The sequence below is a fragment of the Lepidochelys kempii genome, chromosome 1 (assembly GCF_965140265.1).
Source record: "Lepidochelys kempii isolate rLepKem1 chromosome 1, rLepKem1.hap2, whole genome shotgun sequence".
Lineage (NCBI taxonomy): Eukaryota > Metazoa > Chordata > Testudines > Cheloniidae > Lepidochelys > Lepidochelys kempii.
The window spans coordinates 346,255,144-346,275,668 of record NC_133256.1 but is presented as its reverse complement, the minus strand read 5'-3'; the positions used below and the strand labels follow the sequence as shown (position 1 = coordinate 346,275,668).

Sequence of the window (20,525 nt, the reverse complement as noted above, 5' to 3'; positions counted from 1 at the left end):
TTAGAGCAATCAGATCTGGAGTCAGAGACAGACATTGGACACAGGGATGCCCCTTTTACACGGTCAATCCCGGTTCCTGAATGAGATTGCTCAGGAAGCGTGGGAATGTTTGTAAGCGGCTATGGGAGGAGTTGGATAGGATTAAAATTCTCATGGGAGAAGAAGACTGGCCCACATGGACGGTTACCTTGGAAGTAGTCACACTTGCCATCCATGAAGATGTAGTTCATGAGGACCACGCTGAACATGCTGGAATAGACATGGAGGTCACTGAAGACAAGTATGAAACCTGTCGGCTGTGGAAAGGTAGAGAGCAGTTTTCAAACCCTTGGTAAGTCAGCCATGGTTATGCCCTGCATGGACAGTCAAAGTAAATTCAGAAAGTTTGTTCTGCCCATTTAGACAGTCCCAATTCCTTACCCAGAGACTCTTGAAAGACTGTTTTCCACCCACTGCAATATACTCTACCTGCAGCAGTGTGGACAAACAAGCTATGCACATAGTGCAAAAAACAGTCACAAGAAGCTTAGTATTTTCAAGTCCATGATCAGGATAAAAATGTATTAACCTGCCACGTTCCCAGTCCCTGTGGGACAGCGGGAGGACTGGTTTTAGTCACTCTGGTTCACACACATTAGCAATAATCTCACCTGTCCCATCTGCTCCCCCTTAAAAATCTAATGAGCATGTTTGAGACAGTGAGGGAATTGTTAATTTGACTGTGCAGTCAGCCCACTGCTTGGGAACCTGGGGAATAGAGACTGGCTCTCCAAAAATCAGAGATGCTGGTGCAGGGAATCCTGCCTTGCAACTGCCTCCACCATTCCTACTCTAAGGATAGCGTAGCTCAGTGGCACCATTTCTCCAGTACCTTTCGCCAACACCAGCATGATGTTCCTATTTGAGTGACATTCTTAGGCGTGCAACCGTCAAACCCCTGCAACCATGGGCGCTTCCTCTTTCCCCAAAGCCCCAGTGTCCACAAGCCAAGTGGAGAAAACCATAGTAACCATGAAGTCTGGCTCCAGCTCCATTACTTACGTAGAAGATTGTGAAGAGCACCAGGATGGGAATCTGAAGCATGCAGACCTGGACAGCAATACAGCTCCCAATCTCAATACTAGGGAGGAGGAGCAGACACACCATAAATTAACCTGTATTCGAGGCTTCTAACACAGCATCTAGAGCTCCAGCGGGGAATACGGAGCCCCACTTCATTATACTGCACTCTTTTCCTGCACGCAGTAGCACCGGTCACACGTTTGAGGGGACCCGGCTTTCAGGAAGGGGCAGCGCTGTGTACCGCTCAGCTGTGCAGGAGGGCCATGTTCGATTTCATTAGGAAAAAGGATTTTTTGGGATCAGTTTCCAACATGGGCTGCAGGCCAGGTCAATCCTGCCCTGCGGACTCTGGTATGCTCAGCACCACCAGGCAGAGGAAAAGACAGGCTAGTGAAGAAGAAACAGAGCTCAAGAACAGGTTTGCAGAGTTGGAAAATGAAGAAGGGGCTCAGCTGGTAGTTGCTGAAGGTGGAAGGGCACGGAAGAAGAGAAGAGCAGCTAGTCCTATAAGAAAAGGGGAAGAGTCAATGGAGACTACACCAAATATGAGCCCCAGGAGGATACAGGATGGGTTGAAGAGGATTACAAGGGAGAATAGGAATGGAAAGAACTTGCAGCCAGAGGGAACAGGGGATAGACTGGAGAATAGCACCATCACCAGGAAAAGGCAGGTCTATGTGATCGGGAACTCTTTACGGAGAAGAATAGACAGGCCTGTAACCAGAGCTGATCCAGAGAATAGAAGGGTGTGCTGTCTTCCAGGTGCTAAGATATGGGATGTAGACCTGGAGGTTGAAAAGGATCCTAAAGGGAGCAGGAAAGAATCCCCTAATTATCCTTCACGTGGGAACAAATGATACGGCTAGATTCTCGCTGGAAAGTATTAAGGGAGACTATGCTAGGCTGGGGAAGACGCTTAAGGAAATCGAGGCTCAGGTGATCTTTAGTGGGATTCTGCCTGTTCCTAGAGAAGGGCAACAAAGGTGCGACAAGATTATGACTATCAACAGATGACTTAGGCAGTGGTGCTACAGGGTTTTGGGATGTATGGCCACTGGGAGGCATTCATGGACAGAGGACAGTTCTCTTGGGATGGACTTCATCTGAGTAGGGAAGGAAATAGACATCTAGGATGGAGGCTGACACAACAGATTAAGAGAGCTTTAAACTAGGAATTAGGGGGAGATGGTTGGGAGATGTCCAGGTAATCTCCACGCCGGATTTTAGCATTGAGAGGGAAGAAAACAAAGTAAGAAAGGATACAGCTGTGGGTAGGAGAATGGCTATAAGGAGGAAGGGCAGCGTGGATACCAGTCTAATAGGTTATACTGGCTGTAGAATGACCATGCCTAATAGGGTACAGAGTGTGAGCGAGGCCAAAACAGCAAAAATTAAGATGTTTGTACACCAATGCGAGGAGCCTAGGTAACAAAATGGAGGAACTAGAGCTCCTGGTGCAGGAAGTGAAGTCAGATATTATAGGGGTAACAGAAACATGGTGGAATAGTAGTCATTACTGGACCACAGGTATTGAAGGGTATGTGCTGTTTAGGAAAGACCGAAATAAAGGTAAAGGTGGTGGAGTAGCATTGTAGATCAATGAGGAGGTAGAATGTAAAGAAATAAGAAGCAATGAAATGGATATGACTGAGTCCGTCTGGGCAAAAATTACATTGGGGAAGAAAACTATTAGAGCCTCCCCTGGGATAGTGCTTGGGGTGTGCAACAGACCGCCAGGATCTAATTTGGGTATGGATAGAGCCCTTTTTAATGTTTTTAATGAAGTAAATACTAATGGAACCTGTGTGATCATGGAGACTTTAACTTCCCAGATATAGACTGGAGGACGAGTGCTAGTAATAATAATAGGGCTCAGATGTTCCTAGATGAGATAGCTGATGGATTCCTTCAGCAAGTAGTTGCTGAACCGACTAGAGGGGATGCCATTTTAGATTTGGTTTTGGGGAGTAGTGAGGACCTCATAGAAGAAATGGTTGTAGGGGATAATCTTGGCTCAAGTGATCATGAGCTAATTCAGTTCAAACTGAACGGAAGGATTAACAAAAATAAATCTGCAACTAGGGTTTTTTATTTCAAAAGGGCTGACTTTCAAAAATTAAGGAAATTAGTTAGGGAAGTGGATTGGACTGAAGAATTTATGGATCTAACGGTAGAGGAGGCCTGGGATTACTTTAAACCAAAGCTGCAGAAGCTATCGGAAGCCTGCATCCCAAGAAAGGGGAAAAAATTTGTCGGCAGGAGTTGTAGAGCCAGCTGGATGAGCAAGCATCTCAGAGAGGTGATTAAGAAAAAGCAGAAAGCATACAGGGAGTGGAAGAAGGGAGGGATCAGCAAGGAAAGCTACCTTATTGAGGTCAGAACATGTAGGGATAAAGTGAGAGATGCTAAAAGTCAAGTAGAGTTGGACCTTGCAAAGGGAATTAAAACCAATAGTAAAAGGTCCTATAGCCATATAAATAAGAAGAAAACAAAGAAAGAAGAAGTGGGACCGCTAAACACTGAGGATGGAGTGGAGGTCAAGGATAATCTAGGCATGGCCCAATATCTAAACAAATACTTTGCCTCAGTCTTTAATAAGGCTAAAGAGGATCTTAGGGATAATGGTAGCATGACAAATGGGAATGAGGATATGGAGGTAGATATTACCATATCTGAGGTAGAAATGAAACTCAAACAGCTCAATGGGACTAAACCAGGGGGCCCAGATAATCTTCATCCAAGAATATTAAAGTAATTGGCACCCAAAATTGCAAGCCATTAGCAAGAATTTTTAATGAATCTAAACTCAGGGGTTGTACCATCTGATAGGAACTATGTTAGCAATTCTCCAATTTTTAAGAAAGGGAAAAAAAGTGATCCGGGTAACTATAGGCCTGTTGGTTTGACATCTGTAGTGTGCAAGGTCTTGGAAAAAATTTTGAAGGAGAAAGTAGTTAAGGGCATTGAAGTCAATGGTAAATGGGACAAAATACAACATGGTTTTACAAAAGGTAGATCGTGCCAAACCAATCCGATCTCCTTCTTTGAGAAAGTAACAGATTTTTTTAGACAAAGGAAACACAGCGGATCTAATTTACCTAGCTTTCAGTAAGGTGTTTGATACCATGCCACATGGGGAATTATTAGTTTAATTGGAAAAGATGGGGATCAATATGAAAATTGAAAGGTGGATAAGGAATTGGTTAAAGGAGAGACTACAATGCTCCTACTGAAAGGTGAACTGTCAGGCTGGAGGGAGGTTACCAGTGGAGTTCCTCAAGGATCAGTTTTGGGACCAATCTTATTTAATCTTTTTATTACTGATCTCGGCACAAAAAGTGGGAGAGTGCTAATAAAGTTTGCAGATGATACAAAGCTGGGAGGTATTGCCAATTTAGAGAAGGACAGGGATACCCTACAGGAGGATCTGGATGACCGTGTAAACTGGAGTAATAGTAATAGGATGAAATTTAATAGTGAGAAGTGTAATGATATGCATTTAGGCATTAACAACAAGAATTTTAGTTATAAGCTGGGGATGCATCAATTAGAAGTAACGGAGGAGGAGGAGGACCTTGGAGTATTGGTTGATCATAGGAGGACTATGAGCCGCCAATGTGATATGGCTGTGAAAAAAGCTAATGCGGTCTTGGGATGCATCAGGAGAAGTATTGCCGGTAGGGATAAGGAGGTGTTAGTACCGTTATACAAGGCACTGGTGAGACCTCACACCTGGAATACTGTGTGCAGTTCTGGTCTCCCATGGTTAAGAAGGATGAATTCAAACTGGAACAGGTGCAGAGAAGGGCTACTAGGATGATCCGAGAAATGGAAAACCTGTCTTATGAAAGGAGACTCAAGGAGCTTGACTTGCTTAGCCTAACTAAAAGAAGGTAGAGATAGGATTGCTCTCTATAAATACATCAGAGGGATAAATACCGGAGAAGGAGAGGAATTATTTAAGCTCAGTACCAATGTGGACACAAGAACAAATGGATATAAACTGGCCACCAGGAAGTTTAGACTTGAAATTAGATGAAGGTTTCTAACCATCAGAGGAGTGAAGTTTTGGAATAGCCTTCCAAGGGAAGCAGTGGGGGAAAAAGATCTATCTAGCTTTAAGATTAAACTTGGTAAGTTTATGGAGGAGATGGTATGATGGGATAACATGGTTTTGGTAATTAAATAGTCATGGTAAATAGGCCTAATGGCGTGTGATGGGATGTTAGATGGGGTGGGATCAGAGTTACCCGGGAAAGAATTTTCTGTAGTATCCGGCAGGTGAATCTTGCCCATATGCTCAGGGTTTAGCTGATCGCCATATCTGGGGTCAGGAAGGAATTTTCCTCTAGGGCAGATTGGAAGAGGCCCTGGAGGTTTTTTGCCTCTCTCTGTAGCATGGGGCACGGGTCACTTGCTGGAGGATTCTCTGCTCCTTGAAGTCTTTAAACCACGATTTGAGGACTTCAATAGCTCAGACATAGGTGAGAGGCTTTTCACAGGAGTGGGTGGGTGAAATTCTGTGGCCTGCGTTGTGCAGGAGGTCAGACTAGATGATCATAATGGTCTCTTCTGAGCTTAGTATCTATGAACCTTCCCACCAAGGGACCGGTATGAGATGCAGTGCACCGACACACACCCCTGGGGTCTGGAACATACCTCAGCCTGGCCCTTCTCAGTGCATCTCCAAAAGCAGGGAGGGGGAGATCGGAGATACTTCACCCTGGAGTTTGTAATGGGCCGTTTTAGACATTTAAGGCTCTAGGAAGACTGGACTCTCTCTGCTTAAATAATCTGAGACAAGGAGCAGATGACTCTTCCCCCTAGATACCATCCTTGGAAGCCAAGTCCTTTATTACAGTGAGAAGTGGAGAGCTACCAACACCTCCACATGGAAATCCACTGCTGGCTTGAACACTGGAGAGTGGCTTGGTGCGTCAGATTAATTGGTCCCCATGGTCAACTCCAGCCAGGGGCAGCTCCTCTTGGAGCATCCCCCTCGGTGAACTAGAGCATTAGGCACATGTCCCAGCCTCTCAGAGCATTAAAGGGAGTTTCCTACTAGGGAACATGGTGACGAGATTAGCATCTATCCATTTGCTCTATTTGAAGCCACGGGCTAGGACTAGCCTCTGGCAACTCATGCCAGCTCTTGCAGAAGCCCTGCGGGATTCCAGGGACTCACTCACCTCAAGCTTAGGTTGTTCTGCAGGGCAAACTGGATTCCATTGACTATCTCAGGGAGCTCGGGCACCATAGCCAGCACGGTCACCCCAATAAAATACTGCCAAAGAGAGCAAGAGAGAGAGCCATCACAGAGCTTGCGAACTGCTCTGCTTCCTCCACAGCCACGCCAGGGCTGAAGAGAATTAGATAATCCATTGATGGACCCATCTTCCATGGCTACTAGCCAAGATGGGCAGGGATGCAAGCCCAGGCTCTGGGTGTCCTAAGCCAGTGGTTCTCCACCTTTCCAGACGACTGTTGCCCCACCACCCATGGCAGAACCTAGAGCCCCACCGCCCGGGGCTGAAGCATGTAACTTAGCATGGGGGCCCTCTGTGGTGTGGGGCCCCAGGCAACTGCCCTGCTTGCCACCCCCTAAGGCTGGCCCTGCCCCTGCAACCCCCTCCCCCAAACCTGTCCCTTGACTCGCCTCGGGGTTGCGACCTCCCAGATTGAGAAACACTGATCTAGAGGAGTTGCTGTACCACCAGGTTGAGAGCCACTGTCCTAAGCCCCTGACTGCCAGAAGATGGATCACGGTTCTGTTCATTCCCTCTGGGGCACCTGGCACTGGCCACTGTCGGAAGACAGGACACTGGGCTACAGGGACCATTGGTCTGACCCAGTCTGGCCATTCTTATGATGAACTAGCCTCCCTAGTCTGACACAGAGCATTAGGTGCACTAGCTGCATTCAAACCCAGTCACGTGGCTAAACGGGGTCAACTCTCCCGTGACTGAGTGAGGCTTCCCCTTCAGAAGTTTGGGTGTCAGCAACCCAGGATTGCCTGCCTGTCAGGCAAGGGGCCAATGCAGGTGAGCAGAGACTGAACCTCATGGGGGCCTCAGGAAAGGGAGCTTGAAAACAACACAGTCCCGCTCTCAGCGGAGAGAGAACTTGCTGGTTAAGGACTGTGTTAGGCCAGGCTCTTCCTGCTAGTCACTAAGCGGCCCCAACTCCACACCTACCACATCAACAAGGTTACATGGCCCATCAGCTGAGCACCAGACAAGTCCTTTACCTGGGGCCATCGGGCTGGATTCCAAAGTAACATCATTCATAGTGACATCGGCATCCGGCCCTACAGCCTGCTCTGTGTGGGGGTGGCTCTGGGTTCTAGGCTTATCTCATGCATTCCAATCCAGGCTTTACGGGGCTACTCATCCACTCCACTGTGGTTCCCGGCAGGGTGGCTGCAGCACCACCGGTCCGTGGATCTGGGCAGGCCGAAGGCTCCTTACCTGAGACACGGTGGAGTTGGTGAGGATGGGGCTGATGTGCTCCGTGGCTAGGTCTGCGCAGGCGGACATGCACAGGGTGGAGAGCAGGAGAATGATCAGGGCCCTGCAGCGGGACCAGTGGACCACGGCGCTGTGATGGTGACCGGGCACTGAGGAAAGCAAGGAGGCATGTGAGCAGAGACAGATCCCCTAGGCACAGACTTGGGCTCAGCGATTGGGACAGGCCCCCCCCATCTACCCATCCCCACTCAACTGGTGCAGCCGATCGACACTATTAGCTGTCCAATTATTCCCCTGGGTTAGTCCTTCCAGGGAAGGGGGAGACATTACCGCCCAAGCTTTGGGTCGACACAGTGTTGCTCCCCAGTGGTCTCCAGTCTGCCACCCAGGTCTGGGGGTTAGAGCCCCTGCATCTACCCACTGTGCTACTCAGGCACTTCCATGGCACTGCAGGGCAGGTTCCAGATACCAGGTCCCATCCCCGCCTTGTGCACAGAGCCAGCGGCAAGGCCAGGAATAGGACCCAGGAGTCCTGGCTCCCAGTCCCCTGCTCTGGACAGCAGAGAGCACAGAATCCATCTACCGTTCTCCCGTCTTTTCTGAAGTGGGCCAGAGGAAAGGTCAGCCCAGCGCTCTGGGCCGGCCGCGGTGGGGACTTACTGTGGCAGTCGCTGATGTGAATGTCGTAGATGTGGGAGTGAGTCTTCAGGGTGAAGAAGAGGCCGATGAGGTAGGCGGCAGGAAGCACGAGGGACACCGTGTACACCAGGGGCCTGCAACACACCAGAGCTGCAGGGAGCTGGAAGGAGAACCCCCCCCCATTCCCCCTCTCCCACCAACTCCTGGGAATTCACCTCTGGCTCTTCCGGGGGGGGGGCAGGGAGGAGGGGTTTGCTGCCTTTGGTCAGACTGGTTTCGGTCACTCTACAATGACTGGGGGCGGGGGTGAGACGGGTGCTACTGTCTGTCCCCCCTCCCCGGGCTCAAGGTGCTCAATCCTCAGGGCTCTGGCAGCATCCAAAGCCAGCTGGCTGCTAGATCCCCCTCCCCGCTTCTCTCCGCTAACCCTCTGGGTGCCCGGTCTTGCTTTCGCAGGCATCCGAGGGGATGCAGCAGCTTGGGGGGGGGGGGGGAGGGGCCGGGGGGAGAGATATAGCTCATCTCACACAAGTGGCCCCAGGGGAGCTAAGCCCACCCTCCCTGGCCAGGAGCCCTGCTCTCTGAAGCAACTTGCTGGAGAAAGCCAGGGTCAGAGTGGCAAGTGCGCTACACAAAGGAGCTGGCAGAGCAAGCAGTGGCCAGTGAGGAGGGAGACCTAGGAAGGATTAACCCTTCCTCACCCACATGGGATTTGAGTGCCCTAGAACAGAGCACCCCCCCTCCCCCGTGAGTACTAGCCGATGGGAATCAGATGTGGCCATTACATTAACATCTCCATGCTACACTGGGTCATCCTGCTCTAGCATCAAAGGAGCTGCAGAGATAAACGGGCCCTGTTGTGTCCATGGCTGATGGGACTTTGGGGGGGGGGGGGTCAGCTAAGAAGAGAGCAGCACGTGTTCCCCAGACACTGGAGACAGTCATCCCAACCCACCCACCCCCCGGAGACAGGTATTAGGCCCATTTTACAGGTGATGAGACTGAGGCCACATGGCTAAGCCAGTGGCAGAGCCCAGATCAGCCCCTGCTCCCATAGAGCAAGCTGGCTTGGCCCTCCAGGCAAGGCACCGAGAAAAGCATGAAAGCAAGGCAGCTTGGAAGGTGCTTGGGCAGCCCATTAGGGATCATCACAGCTCTCATGTGCTTCTTTAGTGGGGCCAGGGCTGACCCATTACGTCCAAGCAACAGGACAGACCGTGAGGCACTTACTGGACATGTTTGTAGTACAAGGTGCCATTGTTCTCCATCTGAAAAACAAGAACCACAGGATAGTTTGGTTGGTTCTCCTCTCACGTGCTCAGCGTAGGATGGTTTATGAATGGTGAGATGATACACTGAAGCCATGATCTCCACACTCACCCCCGTCTCCCTCCCCACAGATGCTAGCGAACAGCAGTTTGTTCGTCAGACTGGAGCAGAGCCCCACGCAGTGACCAGGAGAAATGAAGGTAACTTACCTGTAACTGGAATTCAACTGACTCTGCATATTCCCCACTAACGGGAAAGACTCCGGTACTGCTGAAACTAACTTGGAGACGGGAACAGAGTCCTAGCTGAACAAAGACTGAAGCAGTGCCTCGCCAAACCCTGCATCCATTAGCAGCCAAATCCAGAGCCTAGTGCTGGCTGGAAGCATGCACCGAAATCCAGACTGCAGATCTCAGCAACTAGTGCTTGTCTCAGCTGAGTGAAGGAAGCAGCCTCAGTGCGAGTGGAATCTGTGCAATTGAAGCAGGGACAGGAACTTTTGCTGGTGTGTAATACTCAGCAGTCCCCTGGGAAGAAAGTGTACGCCCTATGTTGTTCTTAGCATATGAAAAACAAAAACAATCTTGAGGTTTTATGAAGACTTAGTTCTGTCCGAATAACAGGCGAGAGCCCTTTTAGCATCCAATGTATGGAGGACAGATTCTCCTTACAATGGGGCTTGGTTGTGGGCAGTGGAAGTGAAATAAAACGGACTGATTTAATCGGAGGGGGAAGAAATCTGATGTCACCTTTGCTAAGAACAGGATCAGGTCTAAGGATTGCTTTGTCCTTGTGAAAGGTGGATCAGCTATGCGTGCGTGCAGTTCACTCATTCTCCTGGTGCCTTGAGATAGTTAAAAATGATGAAAAACCACTCAGCCAATGGTTTGATCAGAGATTTTATCAATGTGGTCAAAACCAAACTGAAGTCTCAAGAGGGCAGGGTCTCTAACAGAACAATACACATTTGATATAAATCTCAAACTTTTTAACCAAAACATGAACAAACAGCTGTCTACAGTCAACTAAGTAGGATACATGGAGTTAGCTGCCAAATGGACCTTTAAATTATGAGATATGCAACCCCGATTTTTTTTCTTTTCAAAAGACATTCAGCATTCCAGAACACAAGAAATGAAGACAGATCTAGGAGAATCAGACTTCCTCTGCACCCAGGCCTGAAACCTGGACCACTGTAGATGGCAGCAATTTCTGGTGGACCATTTTTTAGAGTTAACTAGTATGTCCTGCACAGATGAACACCAGTGCAGATTGCAGGGCCAGGTGAAAAATCCTGCTCCCCTCTTGGGACAGGAGACCGAGGGAGGTGCAGCACGACTGCCAGATAGCTGAAGGAGATTGGTAAACTACTGCCAAGGAGGCCAAGCCAGTGCAAGGAGGATCATCCTGGCCGTGTCCTGACTTATCTTCTGCATCAAGGGAAGCAGAGGAAAGGCATACATCAGACACCTCTTCCAGTGCAGCAGGAGAGCATCTGACAGAGAGATGTCCCTGCCTGGTCTGGAACAAATGACGACACTGTTGAACCTTGCTGTGAACAGGTCCACAAACACCTGGAAGATAAGGTCTCTGAGGCAATCTGCATTTGTTCTCCCCAGCCAGATGTAGGGCTGAAGGACAAATGTTGAGGCAGAAACACCTCTGCGCACAAGGGGGTGGAATGAGCACCCCCTGCTTGCTGAGATAGTACACTGCCAATGTAACACCCATTACTGCCTGCACAGCCTTCCCTTGTAGATGAAGAACACTGAGCCAGATGAACCGCTCTTAGTTCCGGTACGCCGATATGCAACGTTCTTTCAAGACGACCAGGACCCCCAAATTGTTAAGTGTCCCCCCACCCCCCGACTCCAGCTGCATCAATAGTCAACGTCTGGGGTGGACCCAGAGAACGGAACTGCACACCCTTGAGTGTGTTTGTCCTGTTTTTTCACTATGAGGGTGGTGAAACACTGGAATGCGTTACCTAGGGAGGTGGTAGAATCTCCTTCCTTAGAGGTTTTTAAGGTCAGGCTTGACAAAGCCCTGGCTGGGATGATTTAACTGGGAATTGGTCCTGCTTCGAGCAGGGGGTTGGATTAGATGACCTTCTGGGGTCCCTTCCAACCCGGATATTCTATGGTCGGCCACCAGTCTAGCAAGACCACGACATTCCAAGGCATGGTGATCCACTGAAGACTGTTCTGACTTGAACTGAGGTCGGGGACATCAAGTGCTGAATAGGTCTCATTCTCAGGTAGTCAAATGGAGTCCTGTGGGTAGTGGCTACCCTAAACCCCCATGAGACCCAGGAAGAACTTTATGCTCCGTGTAGGGCAACTTTGAATCTTTGATAGACATTTTTCAGAATGAAACAGTCGGTCCTCAGAAAAGCTCTCCCTTCTACGGAGTCGAGTACGGCACCCATAAAAGAAATCCTGTGTGTAAGACAGAGGATAGTCTTTGGGAGGTTGAGGAAAAATCTTAGGTCTAAAGAACAAGAACTGCTTGTGGTGATTATGTGGCTCAATGGGCGCACAGCAGCCAAATCGATAGTCAACTGTCCAGGTAAAAGTAAACAAAAAATACCCTGATTCCTCAGATGTGCTATCACCACAGACAGGCATTTTGCCAATTCCCCTAGGTGCTGTGGAAAGGCCAAATGAGAGCACCCTGTACTGGAAATGGTGCCCAGACACCACAAAATGGAACACACTTCCAATAGCTTTGTCAAATCATGATTGGAAATATGCATCCTTTAGACAGAGTCACAAGCCAATCCGGGACCAGCAGTGAAGGGATTATGGAGTCCAGTCAGCATACGGAACCAAAAGCTTCCAGATGCTCTTAAAATTGGGAATCGGCCCAAATCACCAAATCTCTTCCTTTTGCACCAGAAAGATAAGCCGGAGTAAAACCTTGACCCCTCTCTAGTAAGTGAGAGCCTCCTTGACAACTCCTACTAGAAGCAACATCTCCACACTTGCGAGAAGGATTGCCTAGTGAAAGAGTTCCCTGGAGAGGGATGGGGAGGGGGAGTTGGGAGGAGGCAGTCTTTCCAGTTGTATGGCATAGCCCTTTTCCATGATCTCCAAGACCTGTTGATCTGATATAACCTGCTTCCATGTGTTGATGAAGTGGGCTAGCCTGCCTCCAAAGGAAAGGGTAGAAGAGTGCTGGTTGGTTGGTTCTTGACTCTCAAAGGTCTCACCAAAACAGAGGGTGGACTTGTCTGGGATGAGGATGCAGGCAGTTTAGATTTGGAACCTTGTTTGAAAGGCCTCTTTCCAGAATGGCTCTGTGAGGCTGCACCTTGTTGACGTGTGACTGGATGACCGAAGGTTGGGGTAATGCTGCCGCCTCCGATACTGGCAAGAGGACTGGAGGGCCTCCTTTGAGTAGATGGCATCGACCCCAAAGATTGAGTTGTTGATCTTATCTCTTTTAGTTTTACCAATGGTCTTTTCACGGAAGAGACTCTCCACTCCAAGACGACGCTCTCCCAGCTGACTTCGAGCATCCATAGCTAGGATGGAGGATCAAAGCAACGCACGTTCCTGATGGTCACACCTGATGCCAACGCTCTGACATCAGAGTCCAAAGCACTGAAGGAAGCCCTGAGGGAGTGTCTAGCTACTTTCTGACCCTTCAATAAGATGGCATCTACTGGCTGTGTCTGGTCATCAGGCAAGACCTGGAGAAAAAGCAACACTCCCCCGCTCTGCCCCCCATTGATGGGATGGGTAATGGGCCAGGACTGCCAGATAATTTGCCACCCTAACACGGAGGGAAAAGGAGGAGGGCATCTTTCTCCCCTTCCCCCACTGGAGTGGAGTGTAACTGTCCAGACCCCCTGTTGCTGGCAGCAGCCAGCATCAATGAATTCGGCACAAAGCAGGTATGGAAGGAAGATTCCCTTCAGAAGGAATCTGGTATAGTTCATTAGAGATGGGTTGTCAGTGGGCCCCGCAGAGGTGGCTGGCCCTCACAACTCATCCAGGACAGGAAGAGATATCCTACTCTTCGCAGTGGCACTGAGGACGTAAGATACTGAGAAGTCTCTTCCTCCAGTACTGCAGGGAGATTTGAATGGACACCATGGGATTCCCTAACTCATAGAAATGCACAGTATCCCCAGAAGGAGAAAAGCCTGATGCCACCCCTGCATTGGTCAAGTGATAGGTACAGCTTCACCATCAGGTCCTAAAAGCTCCTGTCCAAAGAGAGCAGCTCTTTCTTCATCCTCCTCAGACAGAGAGTCCCTGGTCTCTCTGTAGTGTCAATGGAACTGGGGGAGCAGGATCGGAGGATCCCTGGGCTTAAAGATTTCTTTGCAGATGAAGTGTTCCCTCTCCATCCATGCGGAGGATAAATTGGAGAGGACCTGAGGTGGTCCCTCACTAAGGCCCCAGGACTGCCAGGTCTCCCCTACTACTGGGTGTCAGGAACATGCCAATAGGGGGCAGACCAAAAGGGTGGTCAGAATCTCACTGCAGGTCAGTTCTTCCTCTATACTCCTCCTGGAGAGGGTCCAGACCTGGACCCGAGAAAGTATACCAAGGATAGTAACCGATGCAGAGGGAGGAATGGGGATTCTGCTCTTTGCTGAGGCCCTGTAGGAAGCCTAAGAGGAGGGATGAGAAAGGTCCTGGGAAGAGCCAGCGGGATCTGGTCTCTTCTTCCTAGGAAGTGATGAAGAGGACAATCCTGGAACCAAGGAAACATGCCTCCTTTTAGGAGCTGTGCGCCTTGCACCAGGATCCAAGGCATGCACCCGAGCAGAGAGAGACAGAAGTGGCCGGAACTGGAAACGACCGCAAATCCCAAAGTTTGGCCACCATTGGATCCGATGACCCGTGTGAGCTCCTCTCTTTAGTTACTGAAGCTGGAAGTGGAACAAGTTCCTGCTTCGGAACTGTTGTGGCCTTAAAGAAAGAAAAAAAAATCCGATGGATCTGCTAGCATTTCTGGTTCCCACGAATCAGAACTCGTGCTGGCGGTCTTACGTCTACGCTGCTTTTTCCTCGGTCTCAGCTGATGCTGCAGCGACGGTGCTGAAGGCCCTAATTCAGAGGCACTGCTTACATGTGTCTTCCAGGCAACTGCAGGACCAGGGGCTCTTCCAGCCGCAGGGGCTGCGTCGGGGTTGGACTGCCGTGAGGCATGAGGTACAGCACCAGCCAGGGCAGCTGAACTGGTCCTCAACCTGTCTTCCGGAACCGGACCAGTGGGAACCAACCACCCAGCCCTCAGTTAAGCCACACGATGCCTTGGGGCTTGACTGAGGGCTGCCGGAACTGAGTCCGGCCCAGACAGGGGCTGTGGCTTCTTGGAACCCTTCAGCTGACTGGAAGCAGAGGCGGCCACCAGGATAGAGGCTGAACGTTTAGACCTTGGAGCCGGAGTCTGAACGGATGCAGAGGGGCTAGTGTTGAGGGCTTCCTGAAGCAGGGAGTTGCAGATGAATCTCCATCCTGGCAGGCACCCCCTATATTGTCCTCAGTACATCGGGGATGCTGAGGGGAGAGGCGGGCATGAGAGCTCTAGCTGCCACGGCTGGACGAGGGTTCTGCTGCAAGACGCGCAGTACCTGTAAGTGGGAACGTGCCTTGCCACTTGAACACCGCCTCCTGCTCAGAGCTGTGCCCAGTGGGTATCCAGTCACCCCTGCTCAGACATGAACCCCTGGAAGGCCCATAGCACTAGTGCAGCTAAGGGACAGCAAACTGGAGTCTGCTCCTCGTGCAGCAGAGTTTAGTTCTCTTCCGGTCAGTTTTACCTGTACAACCCTGCTGAAGACAATGGGGCTGCACAGGAATCTGAGGAACTCTTGTGATCCTCAGACCCTCTTTCTGGAGACTGGGCACAAGATGGCAATAGCATGCGAGCAGAGAGTCAAGCTGGGTTGAGTTTGCAGTTACCAAAAGGACTGTTCTCCCCTAAGTTAGCAGGGTAGGCTGGAGAGACTGATCTGGAACCTCACAGTGACTTTAGAGTCTTACAGAAGACTTTTAGCTCCCCATATGCCTAGTGGAAGAGGAAGCAAGGAGTCTGGGTGCGTGCAGTGGAGAGAAAAGTGATCAGATTAATAAGAGACCTCCCCATTCCATGTGATCTCAGTCTATTCTCTCCTCAGCAGCCTCACCCCAGGCCCGGTGCAGGATGCAAGCGAGGAATTAGGAACGCCAACTCCCAGAAGCTAAGAATTGGACCAACCTGCTCTGTAACTCTGGCTGGCACACCAGAGTGTTTGAGTCCTGAAGGCGCACACAGAAAACCCTCCGCACGCAGCTCAGTCCTCAGTGGTTAGTTACCACCAAGCACAGGAAAGTCTGTCGGGGTGACCACCAATGCACCCCAAGGAGTTGGCCTGTAAAGATGCAGATCTCAGGGATGCCTCCACCCCAGAGGTGGCTGCATTTCAGTGTACAGGACCAGTAGTTTTGTACAGCATTTGTGCTGTCCAGAAAAGCAAGGCCCTTCTCTTCTTCTTGAGCAGCTGCCTGCTGATCATGAGTGCAAGTTTTGCTAGTTACTTGAATTCAGAACATCCTGTACACCAGGCATCACAGAATGTCCCAGTCTAGCAAGGGACACCTTACCCCTGACTGGGTCTTTCCTGTTCCCAACCCAATCTGGAAGCCCCTGTAATGCAGGAACACCCATTTTGCAGCAGCCACCAATCTCACCTGGAGGATTCACAGATCAACAAGGGCCAGACTTCTCTGCTAGATACACCCTGCCCCCATCAAGGGGGCAGACGCTGCTAGGCAGCCATGGGCACTGCAAGCTTGAAGAGGCCAGTGATCAGGCAGCAAATCCCCTGCATGGCTGGGCAGAGGTATCTGCAGGTCAACAGGCCCTGTACAAGAGCTAATACACTGACTTAGGTGCCCAGGTTTCCACCTACCAAGTCAAAGTGGCAATTCTGGCAGAGGTAGTGTCCCGCTGGACTCTGGGTAATGTTCTGGCATTCACCACAGACCAGCCTCCCATAGACTTTGGAGAACAGCGTTGGAGCAAACACGCCTGTCAGGGGAAAGAAAAGGGGATTGGAATGGATCCGGGAGAGGGGGTGGGGTCACATGACACCTTCGGCTAACGCTGGCAACAAGGCCCAGGGCAAGAGGAAAAGGGTCCAAGAGAGACATCACGCTTCCACTGGGAAGCTGATCAAGACTTTGGCCACAGAGACTGAACGAGCTGCAGAGCAGAATCCCACTCTGCTGTGGGCCAAATAAGTGCTGATTCTCCTCTCCAGCAGCTGGCTAAGAGGAATTCCCATCTATCTCCCTTCATCTGGGCCATACCTAGGAGATGGGCCATTAGGGAATAAAAGTCCCTTTAATAGGCTGTTCCCAACCCACCAGGGAGCCCAAGAACACACATCCTCTGTCCAAGGAACAGTACACACTTTCCCCACACTGCCCTGCCAGTGTGCTCTGACCAATACCTACGGCCCCACTCTCTGCACAGGAGTAGAGTTTGTGTCTATTCAATCCCTGGCTTTTTGATAAAAAGCAACACATTCTGACTGCATGGCCACTCTGATGTGGACACCTGCCCGCTCCCAGGACTTAGGCAGAGCCAAACCCATTTTAGGTCAGCCAGCCTGATGGAAGTAACAGCCCTAGGAGTCCAGGTGTCCAGTACCCAGGGGAGGTAAGAGGGGCAATACATTCTGCTCAGGGCACCCCACCTCTAGCTCTAGGAGCTGCGTTATGCACAGAAGGTTGTCCCACCCAGCTCCCTGGAACTGTGCGAACCTCCCTGCAATGATGGGCCGCAGCATTTTGTGAGCAGTGTGTAACTCCAGACACTGTCCCAGATTTGCCATAGGCGCTGCCAATTGAAGGGATAGAGCGGAGATGGATCTCCGCAAAAAACCCGCCTGAAACAAGGTCATAACCCCCAGGGGATGTGCACAGGGTACATTTATCCCCCAAGGCTGAAGCCCTGCAGCAGAGCTAGGCTTCACTGGAGAGGCCTCGAGATCGGAAGATGGGGACAGGCCGTAACAGCCAAGCCCTGCACAACAGCATGGTCAGTGGATGCGGCCAATACATTCAGGTTAGGAGACGGTGCATTGCGGTCTCATTCCTGGACCCAGGGCTTCAGCACTTGGTCAATTTCTTGCTTACCTCCCACGGAGAGGAAGAGCAGGGCAGAGCTGACGCCTGCCGATCTGCTGTTAAACCTCTGCTCCTGGTGGCGGATGCCTCCAATCACCATGCACAAGCCCTTGAAAGGAACAGAGGACATTCTGTTATCATCCCGAGCCATTGGGCCACCTCACCTGGAGTGCATTTCATTGCAGCCCAGCTAGCAAGGTAACCCTTCCCCCCACTCAGTTGTGTGTCCCACAATCACTTGCACGAGAAGCGGCTTCGAAGAGGAAAGAGGTCAGCCGGGGCGAGTCTGAACGGAGAGCTTGAGAAGAAAGCTGCCCGCTCCCAGGGCCCGGATCGACAGCGGAGCCTGGAGCACAGCTCCAGACCACGAGCCTCAGGCCAGACTCACCGGCACAAGGAGGACACAGCCCAGCAGGGTCCCTGTCAGGGCCGACTTCACAATCTCCTCGTAACACTTGTTCCCTTCCCGGGAGCCCTTGATCAGCGCCGTGATGTAGAAGGTCAGCTCTATGATGGAGCCAAAGGAGGCGTTCACCACAGCCCCCACCGCGAAGTTACTCTGAGCTGAAATACTAAGTCACACGAAGGCAGGGGGGTTAGCTAGCAGAGGGAGGCTCGAGACAGACCCTGGGTGGAAACAGTCGGATGGATCATTCAACATGAACAGCAGAATTCTGGCTACTGGTGCAACCTTCTATGTTGGAGCCACATGGCTCCCAACCCTCACAAAGGGTCTTTTTTTAGGGCAAGATTGCTTGTTTTAGGGAGGGTGCCGTCCTCCTCTGTCCACCAAATCTGTCCACCAGCAGGGCTGCAGTTACGCCCCTTTGTGCTGCACTCAAGCTAAACGGAGCAGCACTGAAGTGGAAACCCGAGGATCAGCCAAGAGCTGCTGGAAGTGGGGTCCCTTCTGCAGGCAGCGCTTGGAGTCAATGCCTCAGTCCAGTGCTAGGGGGCTGGACAGCTTAGCATCATCTCGGCAGGCCTTCCCATCGGGGGTACTGCCCGTGGCCTCCCTTTCTAGGGCGGCCTGCAGGGTTAGTGTAGAAGCAGGGGCAGATTAGGGTGTTAGGGGCCCCTCCCCTCCTGCAGTCCCCCTGCTCTGCCCAGTGCTCCAGCCGGGGCTTGCCCCGCTCCGCTTAGCTGGAGTGCTAGGCAGTGGGGTGGAGCGTGACAAGCCCCCACACCCCAACTGGAGAGGGTCTGGGCAGAGGGTGCCCATTTTTCCAGAGCCCCCAGGCCTGGGCCCCATTGGCCCAGTGGCCAATCTGCCATTGCATTGGGGGGCTGCATATTCCACCCCAGAGACAGCAGGGGCGGTGCCTGGATACAGAGCGATGAGCCAGCTACGCACAGGGACACTCCACCAGGAGTCCAAGAATCCCACTGGAAGTTCATGCCTTCAGCTGGATTGCACAGCGCCTATTGCAGGACTGATCTGCCCAAGCAGCAGCCAGGACTCCTCCCAGCAAGGAGGGGTGAGATGGGAGGGGACGAGAGTCCCGTTGTGCCCTGTTACGCCGCTCACTGGCGAGACGTCATGATGCAGCTTCGGAACGGGACTGGAAATTAACACAAGGGATTGCCCCCTGCCTGGAGAAGGCACGGCCTCACCTGGCAATGGCCATGCCGATGTAGTACGAGAGGGGCATGATGGAGAGCAGCGAGAGGGTGAACTTCACAGCAGAGCTGGTGAAATAGTTGTGGCTGTCGACGTAGCCCAGAACCAGCGTCACGATCACGAGCGGCAGCAGGTCTGCGTTGCGGCCAGTCAAGGGGCACTTCCAGGCAATGTTGTGGCTCCCGTCACGAGTACCAGAGCGCCTCGCCTGGGGATGTGCGTAGCCTCCACGCCCCAGGAGGGAGGTTTTGCAGAGGTTAAATAACCTGAACAGGGGAGTCCATGTATATGGAAAAGGAGTACTTGTGGCACCTTAGAGACTAACCAATTTATTTGAGCATGAGCTTTCGTGAGCTACAGCTCACTTCATCAGATGTTTACCGTGGAAACTGCAGCAGACTTTATATACACACAGAAATCATGAAACAATACCTCCTCCCACCCCACTGTCCTGCTGGTAATAGCTTATCTAAAGTGATCAACAGGTGGGCTGAACCCAGATCTCCCAACTCCCAGGCTTGGTCCTCAGCCACAAAGCCAACACTCACTTTTCCCCTACTACCTGGCCATGCCTCATGGTCAGAGAGCCCAAGAGTCTGCTGAGCACATGGTACGCCGCTCGCACCTCTGCCAGCCTCCATCCGAGGCAGGGTCCTTCTCCCCCTACCCTGTACTAGCCATGCCAGCTGCTCTGAGCCAGCTGAAGGATTGCCTTGAGCGGATCAGGGATCTGCAGAGAACACCAGGCAGCCGAGAGGCTGCACCCACACCTCTGTAGGAGGTTCCTGTATGTTCAGTGTCTCCATATCCCTTCTCCGCCCCAGGGGAGCCCTGGGCTGCCTGACACGCACTACCCAGAAACACCGGCGTTTCCCCAGTGCTGGCCCCGGAGCCAGGCGTCCGTCTGAAGGATACTGACGGCGAAGACGTTGATCCCGTCCACGGCGTATTTGTAGTAATAGGCATTAACGGCCCGGTAGCAGCACAGAACCACTTCGGCTTCCAGCGGCACCTCTGTCTGCGGGGTCAGAGAGCCCAGGCGTTAGGTGGCTTCTAATTCGCAGCAAACCTCACTGTTCTCGGCAGCGCTGGGAGAGACGTCTCCAGCTGAGGTTGCCTAAAACTTCCCATTTCCTGGTGTCCCCCAAGGAGGGGAGGATTGTTTGGACAAGGGGAAATGGCCAAGGATTCCCTGGGCTCAGGAGGCTCTCCCCTGCCCTCCTTTGTGGGATGGAGGCACCTTTAACGAGGGTCTTATCAGAGCCGCTCTACTGTGCCAGCCAGAGCTCTGGAGCAGGCTGGTCTGGAGCCCTGTGCTAGTCATGTCGACCGGCT

At 51.5% G+C, this 20,525-nt stretch overlaps 1 protein-coding gene across 3 annotated transcripts in view; it reads right to left on the bottom strand.

Annotated features, from left to right (window-relative positions):
* The window catches only part of LOC140905487 (uncharacterized), a 45,169-nt gene that overhangs the window by 1,183 nt on the left and 23,461 nt on the right, over positions 1 to 20,525 (bottom strand). Inside the window, exons 9-19 of one of the 3 annotated variants that reach the window (XM_073328917.1) lie at positions 20,106 to 20,208; positions 19,184 to 19,325; positions 17,958 to 18,141; positions 17,579 to 17,678; positions 16,348 to 16,466; positions 9,399 to 9,436; positions 8,190 to 8,302; positions 7,530 to 7,678; positions 6,252 to 6,346; positions 1,042 to 1,120; positions 188 to 296 (exon numbers count right to left, since the gene is read on the bottom strand). In XM_073328917.1, the coding sequence (XP_073185018.1) occupies positions 188 to 296; positions 1,042 to 1,120; positions 6,252 to 6,346; positions 7,530 to 7,678; positions 8,190 to 8,302; positions 9,399 to 9,436; positions 16,348 to 16,466; positions 17,579 to 17,678; positions 17,958 to 18,141; positions 19,184 to 19,325; positions 20,106 to 20,208 (1,231 nt within the window). Of the gene's footprint in view, positions 1 to 187; positions 354 to 1,041; positions 1,121 to 6,251; positions 6,347 to 7,529; positions 7,679 to 8,189; positions 8,303 to 9,398; positions 9,437 to 16,347; positions 16,467 to 17,578; positions 17,679 to 17,957; positions 18,142 to 19,183; positions 19,326 to 20,105; positions 20,209 to 20,525 lie in introns of those variants that run through there. The other 2 variants (XM_073328918.1, XM_073328920.1) reach the window with 2 other exon arrangements.